This window comes from Chionomys nivalis, chromosome 20 (assembly GCF_950005125.1).
Source record: "Chionomys nivalis chromosome 20, mChiNiv1.1, whole genome shotgun sequence".
In the NCBI taxonomy this organism is placed as follows: domain Eukaryota; kingdom Metazoa; phylum Chordata; class Mammalia; order Rodentia; family Cricetidae; genus Chionomys; species Chionomys nivalis.
The window spans coordinates 4,418,968-4,432,528 of record NC_080105.1 but is presented as its reverse complement, the minus strand read 5'-3'; the positions used below and the strand labels follow the sequence as shown (position 1 = coordinate 4,432,528).

The window sequence follows — 13,561 nt, the reverse complement described above, 5'->3', positions numbered from 1 at the left end:
AAAACCTCCCACCCCTACCCCCAGTCCACCCTCAAAGACATAAAATGTTGGGCTTTTTGGGTTTTGTTGTTTTTGTTTTAAGAGATGAGGTTTCACTGGGTGTTAGTGGCACTTATCTTTAATTCCAGCACTCAATAGACAGAGGCTTGGCGGATCTAAGCAAGTTCGAGGCCAGCCTGGTCTACGAAGTGAGTTCCAGAACAGCCTGGGCTACACAGTGAGACCCTGTCTCGGGAGGGGGGTGGGAGTGGGAGAAGAGAGAGGCTTCACTATAAACTCCTTCATTCAAGTGATTCCCCTGCCTCCGCTGCCTAAGTAGCTTTGATTACAGGCTTAGGATCGCCAAAGTAGGGACCTTAAAAGAGAACAAAACTGGAGATAGGCAAAAATGACCTAATAGTGACCGCCTGGCAGGGCTGGGACAGACTCAAGGCTTCTCTGATAGCTGACCACCAGCCCATGACTCCTAGACTCCTGGGGTTGGTTAAACCTAGGTGTCCCTTCACCAAAGACAGAAAGAGGTTCTAACCACCTTCAGGCTGTTCAACACCACCCTGTCAGCTGCTGCAGCACCCTCCCCCAGGGACTCCCCAAAGTCACCTTTAGCTAGTATTGCCTGTGCTGCAGGAATGGCTGGGCACTGTAGGGAAGGAGCGAGGTCCCAGCTGTCTGTTACCTTCTATAGCGTCCGCGCTGACAACGTGACTGGCGATGGGTGCTGGGTCCACGTAGGCCCCTCCGAGGGTGGGGCCAATGGCCGCCATGCCACCAGCTGGCGCAAGACAAAGATGGGCTGCTGAGTGTGGTGCAATGACTCTAGCACAATGACAATGAACTAAGCTGCAGTTGCCCATCCGTCTCCTGGATTGCTTACTGGTTGGTTGGAAACGGGTCTGGACACCATGGTACGCAGGTTTGCTTTGAGCTTCTGGGCACCAGAAATCTCCTGCCTCATCCTCTTGGCATCCAGAACCACACATGAACAAGCATCTTTGTTTCGTCTACTTTTCTGTGTGCGGATGTGTGCGTGTGTGTGTGCATGTGCAGACTGATGCTGCCATCAGGAATCCCCCGTGCATGTCCACTTTATTCTGGGCCTTCTGGGGCTGGGATGAGAGGTGGGTCACCACAACCACCTGGCGTTTACATTGGTTTTGGAGTTCTAGGCCTTAATCCTCATGTTTGCAAGGCCAGCACCGGGCCACTGAGCATCTTCCCAGTCTGCACTGTGGACTTTAAAAGCTAATTCAGGTTTTCTCCAAAGACAGGCTGGGCTCAGTTCTCAGAAAGCTCATCCACCTTCCACAAAGCCCAAGTCCATCATCCCCTGATGATCATCATCATCCCCATGCCACAAGTGGTGGCACTGGCCTGTCACCTAGCACTCAGAAAGCTGAGGCAGGAGACCAAGCTCACGGTCATCCTCAGCTACTGTCCAATCTGAAGCCAGCCTAGATTAAAGGAGACCCTTGTCTCAAAAACACAAACAACCCTAAAAGGCATACGTGGAGCAAGGAGGGGGCTTAGTACCTTCCAATGGCCTCCATTGACCGCCGATGCTCTTTCACCACTGAAGAACATCTAGGGCCCGGCCCCCGCGACAACAACGTCAAGTGAGGCTAATATACAGTGAATCCCCAAAGTCAAAACCATCAAGAGAACTGCAGCCTTCCCCATAAGAGGGGGAGGTGTGAACAGTGTAGCCCCCCGCCTGCAGCTGATGAGAGAAAAGGTCCAGAGCAATGCTGGTGAGGAAAGAAGCCTGAGACCACAGCTAGAAAGGACTGAAACATCTGGAAAGTCCCAGTGGGTGTGATAAGAGATGCTTTCAGAGTACACTGGCGCCAGGCGCGCACCTTTAATCTCAGCACTTGGGAGGCAGAGGCAGGCAGATCTCTGTGAGTTGGAGGCCAGCCTAGTCTACAAGAGCTAGTTCCAGGACAGACTCCAAAACTACTGAGAAACTCTGTCTCAAAAAAAAAAAAAAAAAAAAAAAAAAGGAAGCTTACTACACTAGCTACTAACATCAAACATGTGACCTGTGGATGGCAGCCCTTGAAAATTGCAGTCTGGACTGCACCTAGTGAGGACCTGGGTGCAAGGGTTGCAGACAGGTTGGTGGATAGGCATTCTCCTGTCCCCTCCCCATAGCAGGCACCCGGAGCATTCTGCCCCAGTACCTGTGCCCTAAATGTCCACAGACTTAACTATCATCCCAGGGTCTGGACTGGCCTTAAGTCTTTGGTTCTGAAATTTAAGTATCAGAGCTAGGAGGCCAGAAACACACTAGCTGCCGCCTCCTTATCCTGGGAAGATGAAACAGGGGGCCAACATCCTCCCAAAGCTGGTTAATGGCAAGAGCCCAGATTGGAGGACCTGTCCTTTTCTGCCTGCTACCAAAGACACTGCGGTGTCACCTGGGCCCCTTGCTCACCCCTGCTCCACTGACCAGCAAAGGCAGGGTCAAGAGTCTGCACGGCTGTCTCCTTCATGGCTCCAGCCACACCTTGGCCCCACTTTGTCTTTGGGGACCGTCTGGGAAGACGATCTGTCTGCCCGCTGGACGACAGCTGCGATGAAGTGTCCAGTGTCTGCTCAAGTGACGCTTCTGAGGCCAAGGGGCCAGAGTACTGCTCAAAATCCTCAGAGTAAACCAGGCTGGCCTCAAGCGCAGTGGGAGTTTCCACAGACGGCATGCTGGACACACTTGGGGACTGGACAGCTTCGGCAGAACTGTCACCCAGGTGCTCCGAGACTTCAGTGGCAAGGCCCTCTTCCTCAGCAACCACAGTGGCCACGCCCTGAAATGCAGTGCTCTTGTGCCGGGTAGCCCTCTGCTCTTCCAGCCGAGCGGGTGACATGGGTGGAGAGCTTCTGCCTGACATCCCTTCCTTTCCAGAACCTTCCCCCTAAAAGGAGCAATGGCAGCAGAAGTGGAGGGAATTTTAGAAAGGTTAAAAATGCCCCTTCAGCCAGGCACAGCAGCGTACATCTGTGACCCAGCACTCAAGAGAGGATCGTGAATTCTAGGCTAGCCTGGGCTACACGAGAACCCGTCTCAGAAAACCAAAAGTAAAAATAAAGACAGCTGTGGTGTATCACACTTGTAATTTCATTCCTTGGAACACAGAAGCAGGAGGACTGCTCCATCTAAGGTCATGCCTGGCTACAGAGTGAGACCCTGTCCCCGATATCCCCAAAGAAAATAATTAAAAGTATTTTTTCTGTGGACTGGAAAGATGGCTCAGCAGGAGGAGGCAGCACAACAACCTGAATGAGATTCCCTAGACAACATGAGGGTGAAGAGCAGACCCCCACAGCGTACACACATGCACACACATACACACGAGCGCGCACGTACACATTTGCCTCCAGAAACATATAATTAAAAAATAAAATAAAAATACTCATTAAAAGCCAAGGGGTGGTGGTAGTCCACACCTTTAATCCCAGCACTCGGGAGGCAGAGGCAGGTGGATCCCTGTGAGTTTGAGGTCAGCCTGGTCTGCACAGTGAGTTCCAGGACAGAAAGGGTTACATAGTGAGACCCTGTTTGGCAGGGCGGGGGGTAGTGGTTTCATCACTTCTTGTTTTTTGGAAAAGGGTCTCTCTATGTAGCTAGCGCTAGCTATTGTGGAAGTCACTGTGTAGACCAGTCTGGCCTCAAACTCACAGAGATCCTCCTGCCTCTGCCTCCTGAGTTCTGGATTAAAGGAGTGTCCACCAGACCTGGCTTGATCACTTTGTTTACAAACATTATTATTACATTGTGTGTGTGTGTGTGTGTGTGTGTGCATTCGCACACCACCTATCTGCACGCCTATCTCCTCATCCTCCTGCTATTATTAATTCCAGGACTGTATTAAAGAGCAGTAGTGAGAGGACGCACCCCTGCAACTCTCCTACGGTTGTCTTAAACTCATCACTTAGTTCTCCACAGACACTGACTGATGGATTTTCACTGGGTACCTGTAGAACCTCACTGTTTCCCAAAGTCCTTTCCTGCAAATGCTATCAAATGCCTCTCCGAAGTGGATGTAATAGACATGAAAGTATTTTCCAAAATCTTCGTATTTTTCTGCCACTTGCCTCAAAGTGAAGATCTGGTCAACTGTACTCCTGTTAGCTCTGAATCCGCACTGGGCCTCTGCCCTTGATCCTCTGCAGGATAATGGAAAAGATCTTGCTGCTATGGCACAATAAACTAATGCCCCAGTAATCTGAGTAGCCCAGCATTTGGCTGACCATACAGCACTACTTGCTGAAAGTCCAAATGAGCTTCAGGCCATGGTAAACAGTCAGTGAAAACTTTGGTGTGAAAGTAAACACTGAGAAGACTGAGATACATTGGAAGGGAGCACAAGGACTTAAACATCGTAATAAAGAATCCGAACCTCAGGCAAACAGTCAGCTTTGTCTATCTGGGAAGAAACCTCAGTCCAAAGGACGGAACTATTTCAGATGTCAAGAGGAGGACAGGGATGGCAAGGGCTGCATTCCAGGCACTGGGAAAGGTTTCGACAGCAACAAGATTACAAGTGTATGAGACACTTGTCTTGAGCTGACTTCTTTACAACTCTGAAACCCGGACAATGAAACGCTCCTCAGAACAGTGACTGAATGTGTTTGAGATGGCATGTCTCAGGAAGATTCTACATGTAACACAAAGAGACAGGCTGTGCAAGCATGACCTTAAGAAACATCTCCAGCTACAGAAGGAAGTAAATTACAGCGCTTGAGATACTTCAGCCATGTTATGAGAATGAATGACGACAGATACCCGAAGACAGCACTGCTTGGAGGAGTGCAAGGGATAAGGTGAAGAGGAAGGCCCAAAAAACACTGGGTAGACAGCGTAAAGGAGGACTGGGGACCTTGGGTGTGACACTAAGACAAGCATCTAGGATGCCCGGGATAGGGATGCCCGGGATAGGACTGTCCGGGATAGGGATGCCTGGAGAGCCGCCATAAACAGGCTGCTGGCATAAATCATGAAACGGTGATGTGTGCGTACGTGCAAGTGAGCGCACCCGTGTTAGTGTGTGCGTGTGCGCGCATATGCAAGTGCACATAGTATTCAGAGTGTGCAAATGTGAGCTCATGAGTGTAATATAGTGCGTACATATAAGTGCGAGTGCACTGTATTGTTCTGTGTGTGCACATGTAAGCACATGTGGCAGTCTGAGGACAAAGTCAGGAGTCAGTGGGAACTGTGGCTTGGACTCGGGCTGTCAGCCCACGGGGTCCCTTCTGGACTTAGTGTCTCTTTTCTCTCTGTCTCTGTCTCTGTTTCTTTTCTTTTTTGTTATTGTTTTTCAAGACAGGCTCTCTCTGTGTAGCCCTAGTTTGTCCTGGACCTCACCATGTAGACCAGTGGCCTCAAACTCAAGAGATCCATCAGCCTCTGCCTCCAGAGTGCTGGGAATAAAGATGTGCACCTCCCCCACCCTCCGGCTAAACGGTGGAACTTATGACACGTGAGTCAGAACATTCTTTGGTGACCACTGCAGAACACTGAGCGGTTTCCCTGGCCTCTACCCGTGCAGATGCTGGTGCCCCAAATTCAACCAACAGGTCTCTAAATGTTGCCAACGTCACCAAAGGGACAGGACCGCTGTGGCTGAGCCCTGCAGCCTAAACGGAACATTGCAGCTGCAAACTTGCTGCACTCTAAATGACTCATGGAGCACCGCTGTGGCTCAGAGGCAGAACACCAGCCCAGCACAGGCCCCAGGCTCGGTCTAAACAAGTGACTAAGGGCTGCTGCGGCAGCTCCGGTGAGACACGCACCCGGCAATCGTGTCCCCGGGACTCACAGGGAGAAAGGAGAGGCACTTTACCCTCTGTGCCGCGTGTGGGCTGTGGTGCACAGTGCGCATACACACAAAACGGGGAAATGTGTGGCACACGCCTTTAATTCCAGCACTGAGAGGCAGAGGGGAGAGGATGGCTCTGAGTTTGCAGTCAGCCCAGTTGATAGACAGAACTCTGGACTGGTCAGGACTATAGACCGAGAGCCTGTCTTACAAATACATACATACATACATACGTGCATACATACATACGTACATACACACATACGTGCATATATACATGCATAAATACATGCATACATACGTGCATGCATACATACGTACATACATACATACGTGCATATATACATACATAAATACGTGCATACATACATGCGTACATACATACATACGTACATACATACATAAGTACATACATGATAAATCAGTTCAATAAAATGATCCATCATACTTACTTTCTGTTCCACATCTGATTTCTCTCCATCAGCCAGAACCAGATCCTCAATGGACAAAATATTAATTCTAAAATCTGTAATTTAAAAATAAGTGCACCGTGAGATGGTGAACTGGCTCAAGCGGGTAAAGCAGCCAAGCCTGACAGCCAGAGCTCAGTCCCTGGGACCCACAGAGCAGAAGAGAGACCAACTGCTGTCCTTAATGCCCCGCGGGCCCCACAGCAGCTCACAGCCGTCTGTAATGGGATCTGGTGTACATGCAGACCATGAACCCACACAGAAAATGCATAAGTAAGGAAATCCTTTGAAGAAAGAAAAAGAAGCCAAGCAAGATGGCGCTGGCCTTTAATCCTAGGCATTCAGGAAACTGAGGCAGGTGGATTTCTGAGTCTGAGGCCAGCCTGGTCTACATAGTGAGTTCTAGGACAGCCATGCTATGTTGAGAGACCTTATCTCAAAAAGAACAAAAGTAACAACAAAAAATCATGAATCTGAGAGAGGAATTGATGTGTGGGGGAGACAGTCCCAGAATGCATTGCACACGTGTATAAGATTGCCAAAGAACAAAACTACAAAGTTAGTACAGTGGCATGAAGAACATAGCCAATTACTAAAATGTCAGTTCTGACTGGGTGGTGGTACACACTAATCCCAGCACTCGGGAGGCAGAGGCAGGCGGATCTCTGTGAGTTTGAGGTCAGCCTGGTCTGTACACAGGACAGGCTTCAAAGCTACACAGAGAAACACTGTTTCAAAAAAAAAAAATCAGTTCTGCCCCTCGAAGTTACTCAACAGAACCATCTCCTGCCCTTCTTCATCCCACCCAGTGACAATATGACAAAGCAGCAAGACACCCCTGCCACGCAGTCCACAGAAGTCAAGAACCCACTGCCAGGTCAACTTCTGTTCTCTGAATTATCTAGTGTGGGATGTAGTCCCGAGGTACAGCACTTGCCTAGCATGCAGGAGGCCCTGAGTTCAAAGCCCAGCACTGCTAAATGAACCCATTAAATAAATAGCCCAGGGTGTGGACTGTTCCTGAGACAGGGCTGCAAATAACCCAGGTGGGCATCAAACCCAGTAGGCACCTGAGGGTGACCATGAAGCCCTGGTCCTCGTGCTTCCCTCCTGTCCTCTTCTGTGCCAGGACGACAGATGGGCACCACTATCACCAACACAACCACAACTTTTCATTTCTTTTTTAGATGTATTTATGAGTGTTTGTCTTCACGTTTGTGTGTTTAATAACTGCAGAGTCCAGCAGAGGGCATCAGATCCCCTAAAACTGGAGTTATACGCAGTTTTGAGCTACCATGTGGGTGCTTGGAACTGAGCCTGGGTCCTCTGCAAGAGCAGTCAGAGCTCTTAGCTACTGAGCCATCGCTCCAGTGCCACCCACAGCTTTTGAGTGTTTCCCTTTCTCTGACCAAGGGTAGGCTATGAGAGAAGAACAGACTCAGGCCCAGACCTGGCGCACAGGCCCGCCTTCTCAACACTCAGTGGGAGTCACCGATTATCTGTTAGCTATTATCTCAGTGATACAAGGACTGCGTGTCGTGCTGGCCTCCATCTCCACAACGCTGCTCTAGTGGCACTGAGAGAAAGATTGTCAACCAACGGCAGTTCATCTAGGCCTGCTGCCAGTGTGACAGGATCACTACCCACTTACCCCCTGCCCACCGCAATGCCCTGGGACAGCAGGGGAATGGGTTACCATGGAGACTGTCATCAGCAGCTTCTGAGACTGACTCCTCTGAAGACCCCACCTCACTCCTGCTGGGGGAGGAAGCCAGTTTGATGCACCTCATCTTTGAAAGGTCATTTGTGTTGGAAGATGAGGATGTGAAAGAGGCTGTGTCCCCAGCATTGAGAGTCCAGGGGGCGTCTAGCTGAGATGAGGGATGAGAAGGCTTTGAGCTGGACGGGTCCACAGAGAGCAGAGACAAGACTTCTGGCTGAGCTGGAGGCGGGTCCTGCTTTTGTAAAAAGAAAGGGCTGAAGTCACCAACACAAACAACATGAATTCTTACCATTCCATGGAGCCACTAGTGGGTGGACGACCAGCAAGATGGCTCAGGGAGCAAAGGCGCTTGCTGCAGAGTCTGAAGGTTTGAGTTCATTGGGACCCATGTGGTGGAGGGAAGTGAAGTGACCTTGGCAAGTTGTCCTCTTAGCTCTGACACACACTAAAGTGGGTGTGCATGCATACACACACACTTACTTGCAAATAAATAAATGTTAAAATATATATATATATCCAAGCAACGGTGGTGCACACCTTTAACCTCAGCACTATGGGAGGCAGAGGCAGGTGGAGTGAGTCTGAGGCCAGCCTGGTCTACAGAGCAAGTTCCAGGACAGTTAAGAATGTTATGCAGAGAAACCCTCTCTCGAAAAACAAACAAACAAACAAAAAATCCCTCTCTAAGGGACAATGGCAAGTAAAATACCTGCCAAAAGACGTGAGTCTGACCCTGAAATGTGGGTGTGGACACTTTTCATTCCACCTCTGGTGAGGCTGACACCAATGGGTCCCTGGGACCACTGGCCAGCCAGTCTGGGCTCAGCAGTGAGCCTCAGGTCAATGAGATCTTGTAGGGACAGCCAAGACTGACCTCTGAATTCCACACACCTGCACACATGTGTCATACAAGTACACATTTGGATGATCACGGGATTGGGCGTGGCTGAGAAAGGTTCCGAGTTTCTTTCCTGGGTGCGGATTCTGCACCCAGCCTAGCTAGCTGATGCAGGTACAGTCAAGGAGGAGGCAACTGCACCCCATTCGTCCCACCCAGGTCAGTGAGGGTGAGCAGAACAGATGAAAGAGCCCTGGAGAAGGCCGCAGGTATCAAAGTAGGGCCTAGAACCTTCCGGAACTGAGCTGCACCAGTGCCTCTTTGAGTGACAAGCATCTTCAGTCACCTGACACTTGCTCAGAGCAGATGTAGGAACTTCCAAAGTGCTTCAGGACGGTTATGTCTGGTACCCACAAGGTGACTGAGAAAGCATCGTGTAACAGCCCAACCCTGCACACGTGACAGAGTGTACCAGGGGGATAGGACTGAGTCAAAAGTATGCACACCTGTAATCCCAGTGCTCAGAAAGCAGAGGCAGGCAGCTCTCTGTGAGTTCGAGGGCAGCCTGATCTACACTGCTAATTTCAGGACATCCCAGGGTACATAGAGACCCTGTCTCAATAAAAAACAAAACAAAACAAGCCGGGTGGTGGTGGCGCACGCCTTTAATCCCAGCACTTGGTAGACAGAGGCAGGCGGATCTCTGTGAGTTCGAGACCAGCCTGGTCTACAAGAGCTAGTTCCAGGACAGGCTCCAAAACCACAGAGAAACCCTGTCTCGAAAAAAACCAACCAACCAAACAAAAAACAAAACAAAACAAAAAACAAGAAACTCTCCCCTCCATGTAGGCTCACTCTTGTAGTGCCAAAAGGTAGCACTCAGGGTGCAGGGGAAGCAGGACCCAAGGTCCTGCATGCTGATGACAGCAGCGCTAGGCAAGAGCAGTCAGCTGCTGGGTCAGCGGCATCAATCAGCTTCCTGACTGGACTTAAGGCCCTTCCACAGGGGTCACCCAAAACTGCTACTTTGAACTTAAATAGAATCCGGGCCCAGAAGAGTCAGGCTTGGGGAAATCAAGACATCGAGAGCCATGCTTTGGTATCAGTCACCCTGGGCTACGGTCATCAGCTGTCTTTCGGTCACTTCTGCTCCTTAAGTATCCCCAGGAAACTCATTCATTCTCCAAGCTGGACCAGTGCTAATTTTGGTTTCTTTTGTCACTGCCTCCACCTGGGCTGGGATGTCTGGTCTCATCTCCCTGGTGATGGTGCCACACCACAGCTTGCTCCCACGGGCTAGTACAGCTTCCTCACACAACCCAGGCACAAGATCACAGTAGGCTGAGCCCTCCACATCAATAAACAATTAATAAACATCAATAAACAATTCTTCAGAACACAGTGGTGGGCCCATCTGATGTGGGCAAGCGTTCGACTGGAATTCTCTCTCCCAGGTGGCTTCTGGCTGTGTCAGGTTGACAAAGCTAACAAGGATGAGGCACTTGCTGCTCTCTAAGGGGACCTGAGTTTGGTTCTCAGCACCCGCATCAGGTGCCTCACAACCCTCTCTAATTCCTGTCTCTGTAGGCACCTGTGCACACATGGGGTGTCACACATACAGACGCACATATATGCACAAAAGCGGGGGGGTCTCTGAGGTGTAGCTCACTAGCTGACCATCTGCTTGGGATGCTCAAAACCCTGGGTTCCATCCCCAGAATCACAAAAATTCTAAAACATTGAAACCAACAAAAGAAAAGCTCACCGAAGTCAACTTTCCAGGATCGCTCCTGCTGGCTTTGGTGCCAGTGAGCACCTGGTTCATATTTGTTTCTTTCTCTCTAGAAGACTCCGTCAAGCTTCTGAGCAACATTTTCATTTCCTCTTCGTCACTGTCGGGAGCATCACATTTTCCAGCAGGTTCTTTCTGTCTAGGTGGTGGGACGCTCTTCCCTTTCTCCACCATGGGCTCCGGGGACCTAGCTTCCGTGGGCGGCTCTCTCCTTTTCAAAAACCTGCTACCTTGCTCTCTTCGCCCGTCGCTCTTTGCTGTGGGGCTTTTACAGGCTTGTTTCTGGAAAGTTCTGTGTGGATGCTGAGAAGGAACATCAGACGCTGTGTCTGTCCCCTTCAGACTTCGCCGCTCGCTGGTCTTCGAGTCAGACTCCGTGTCAGACAAAGCCGTGGGCGCCTGCCTCCGCCTCCGGATCTTGGTTTCAATCTGGGCCAGCTTCCTGAGGGCCTCATTGGCTCTGGTCTTGGAGGAGACAGCGGGGGGCCTCGAGCCCAGCCTTGGCCCCCTCCCTGGCGTAGTCTCCTCTTTGGGCATCAGATATTTTTCATCCACCGTCTGGTGTCTCTTTAGGATTCTGTTCTGCCCCAGTGTCACTTGGCCAAGACTTCGGGCTTGAATGTTTCTCATCCCTTCCATCCTTGAGTCCTCTAAGAACATATCACTGAAGTCAAATACACCATGGCAAGGCCCAATGGGTCTTCTTGTGGAAGCCATTCTAGAAAAACCAAGATTGTGTTTTTAGTTTTTTAAAGTATTCATTTATTTTTGTTTCATTTCATTTTGCTTTTTCAAAACAGGGTTTCTCTGTGTAGCCTTCACTGTCCTGGAACTCACTCTGTAGGTCAGGCTGGCCTTGAACTCAGAGATACACCTGTTTCTGCCTCCTGAGTGTTGGGATTAAAGATGTGCACCACCACTATCTGGCTAAAAGTCTTTTAGTCAGCTGTGATGCTACACACCCTTAATGTCAGCATTCAGGAGGCAAAGGCAAGGTGAACCTCTATGGGTCTGAGGCCAGCCTGGGCAATGGAACTCACTTCTCTTTCCCCAGTGCTGGCCCTGGGGGCCTACCTAGCTTCAGGTGGCTCTTTCTTCTTTAGAAATTCGCTACCTTTCCCTCTTTGGTAGCCAGCCAGTCAGAGCTATGTAAGGAGACCTCAAAAAAGACAAAAATTAAAAATATGTGGATGTGTACACGCTTGAGTGTATGTTTGTGCACCTTAATCATGCAGGAGTCCTTGGAGGTTAGAAGAGAGGTCAGATCCCCCGGGTGCAGGAATTGAACCCAGGTCCTCTGCTAGAGCAATCAGTGCATCTCTCCAGCTCTTCTTTTTAAAAATTATCTTAACATTTGATTGGATTTTATTTATTTATTTATTTATTTATTTATTATTTTTGTTGTTGTTGTTTTGTTTTCTGAGACAGGGTTTCTCTGTAGCTTTGGAGCCTGTCCTGGAACTAGCTCTTGCAGACCAGGCTGGCCTCAAACTCACAGAGATCTTCCTGCCTCTGCCTCCCGAGTGCTGGGATTAAAGGTGTGCACCACCACCGCCCGGCTCATTTTATTTATTTAGTATGTGTGTTTGCACTGTGGAGGTCACAGGACAAACAACAGAGCATTTGGGTCTCTGCTCTACCATGTGTGTTCTGGAACTAAGTTCACACCTTTCCAAAGTGCCATCAACTCACTGACCCAATGCGGTTACTTATAAGACTCCCTTATGTTGGCCGGGCGGTGGTGGCGCACGCCTTTAATCCCAGCACTTGGGAGGCAGAGGCAGGCGGATCTCTGTGAGTTCGAGACCAGCTTGGTCTACAAGAGCTAGTTCCAGGACAGGCTCCGAAACCACAGAGAAACCCTGTCTCGAAAAACCAAAAAAAAAAAAAAAAAAAAAAAAAGACTCCCTTATGTTACTCGCCTGTGTGCCAAAGCTCCCACGTGGTAGAAAATCACAGTGCCTGACAGAGAACAAACACAGTTGTCTCCACACACAAAGAGGAAAGAAAGAAAAAGATACAGGGCAATAAAATCTGGAGTAAGTCACTCCAAAGGGGCCGGTGAAACGGAAATGTATGAACATATTCATAGGTCATTCACAAAATACACAACTGGGAAATAACTCAGATGCCCATGAACTAGTGCGCAAACCGCGGGAGTAGGAAATACAGTGGATAGGGTGATATTAACTTGTAAAAGGGAGGGGAAGAGTCCTAGCTCAACCCTTGCCCACAACGACCTGAGTTTATTCCGAGAACCCACATGATGGAAGAAGAGAACTGATTCCTGCAATTTTTCCTCTGACCAAACAAATAAATGTAAAAACTTTCATTGTATATACTTTTTAAAAAGTTTTATATATTCACGAGCGCGGGGGTGCATGTCCGCAATCTCAGTACTTCGAAAGTGCTGCACGCGGGAAGATCAGGAGTTGAAGGGCAGCCTCGACTACACAGGGAGCTCTAGGCCAGCCTGGGCTACCAGAGATGCAGACTAACATAACACACAAGATAAAGGAACTAAGCAGTACACACTGTCGCCACTCAGTTTCCTCGCCTTTGGGAGCAAGCCTTACGGGATCACGGTCTGGCACGCTCCAACTGGCGAAACTGAGGTGCGGGGATGGCGCCCCTTTCCCGAACTCCCCCGCGAGCCCAGATGCTCACTGTGAAGTTACCTGAGGAGCTGCGTCGGCCTCTTCTCGCATTGCCTGGCCGCAACGACAGAGCCTGGCTTTTGCCGCAAAGCACAGGTCCCGGGGTGCCGTTGCCCCAGGAGACTGCCCCAGGGCCATGGGAGACTACATCTCCCATCGGACACCGCGCTCCACCCACCAATGAGCGCCTCAGGTCATAATCGCGAGGCGTCACGGGAGTGGTAGTTTCAATGTGCACTCTCAGGGTCCCTCAGGTCACAATCGA

General features: G+C 49.9%; 1 protein-coding gene across 3 annotated transcripts in view; it reads right to left on the bottom strand.

Annotated features, from left to right (window-relative positions):
* Window positions 1-13,420, bottom strand: part of C20H19orf44 (chromosome 20 C19orf44 homolog) — a 17,008-nt gene extending 3,588 nt beyond the window's left edge. Inside the window, exons 1-6 of one of the 3 annotated variants that reach the window (XM_057752397.1) lie at window positions 13,318-13,420; window positions 10,613-11,357; window positions 7,983-8,244; window positions 6,269-6,342; window positions 2,435-2,909; window positions 677-772 (exon numbers count right to left, since the gene is read on the bottom strand). In XM_057752397.1, the coding sequence (XP_057608380.1) occupies window positions 677-772; window positions 2,435-2,909; window positions 6,269-6,342; window positions 7,983-8,244; window positions 10,613-11,356 (1,651 nt within the window). In that variant the 5' untranslated portion in view covers window position 11,357; window positions 13,318-13,420. The remainder of the gene's footprint in view (window positions 1-676; window positions 773-2,434; window positions 2,910-6,268; window positions 6,343-7,982; window positions 8,245-10,612; window positions 11,358-13,317) is intronic. The other 2 variants (XM_057752400.1, XM_057752399.1) reach the window with 2 other exon arrangements.
* Between the last annotated feature and the right edge of the window lie 141 nt (window positions 13,421-13,561).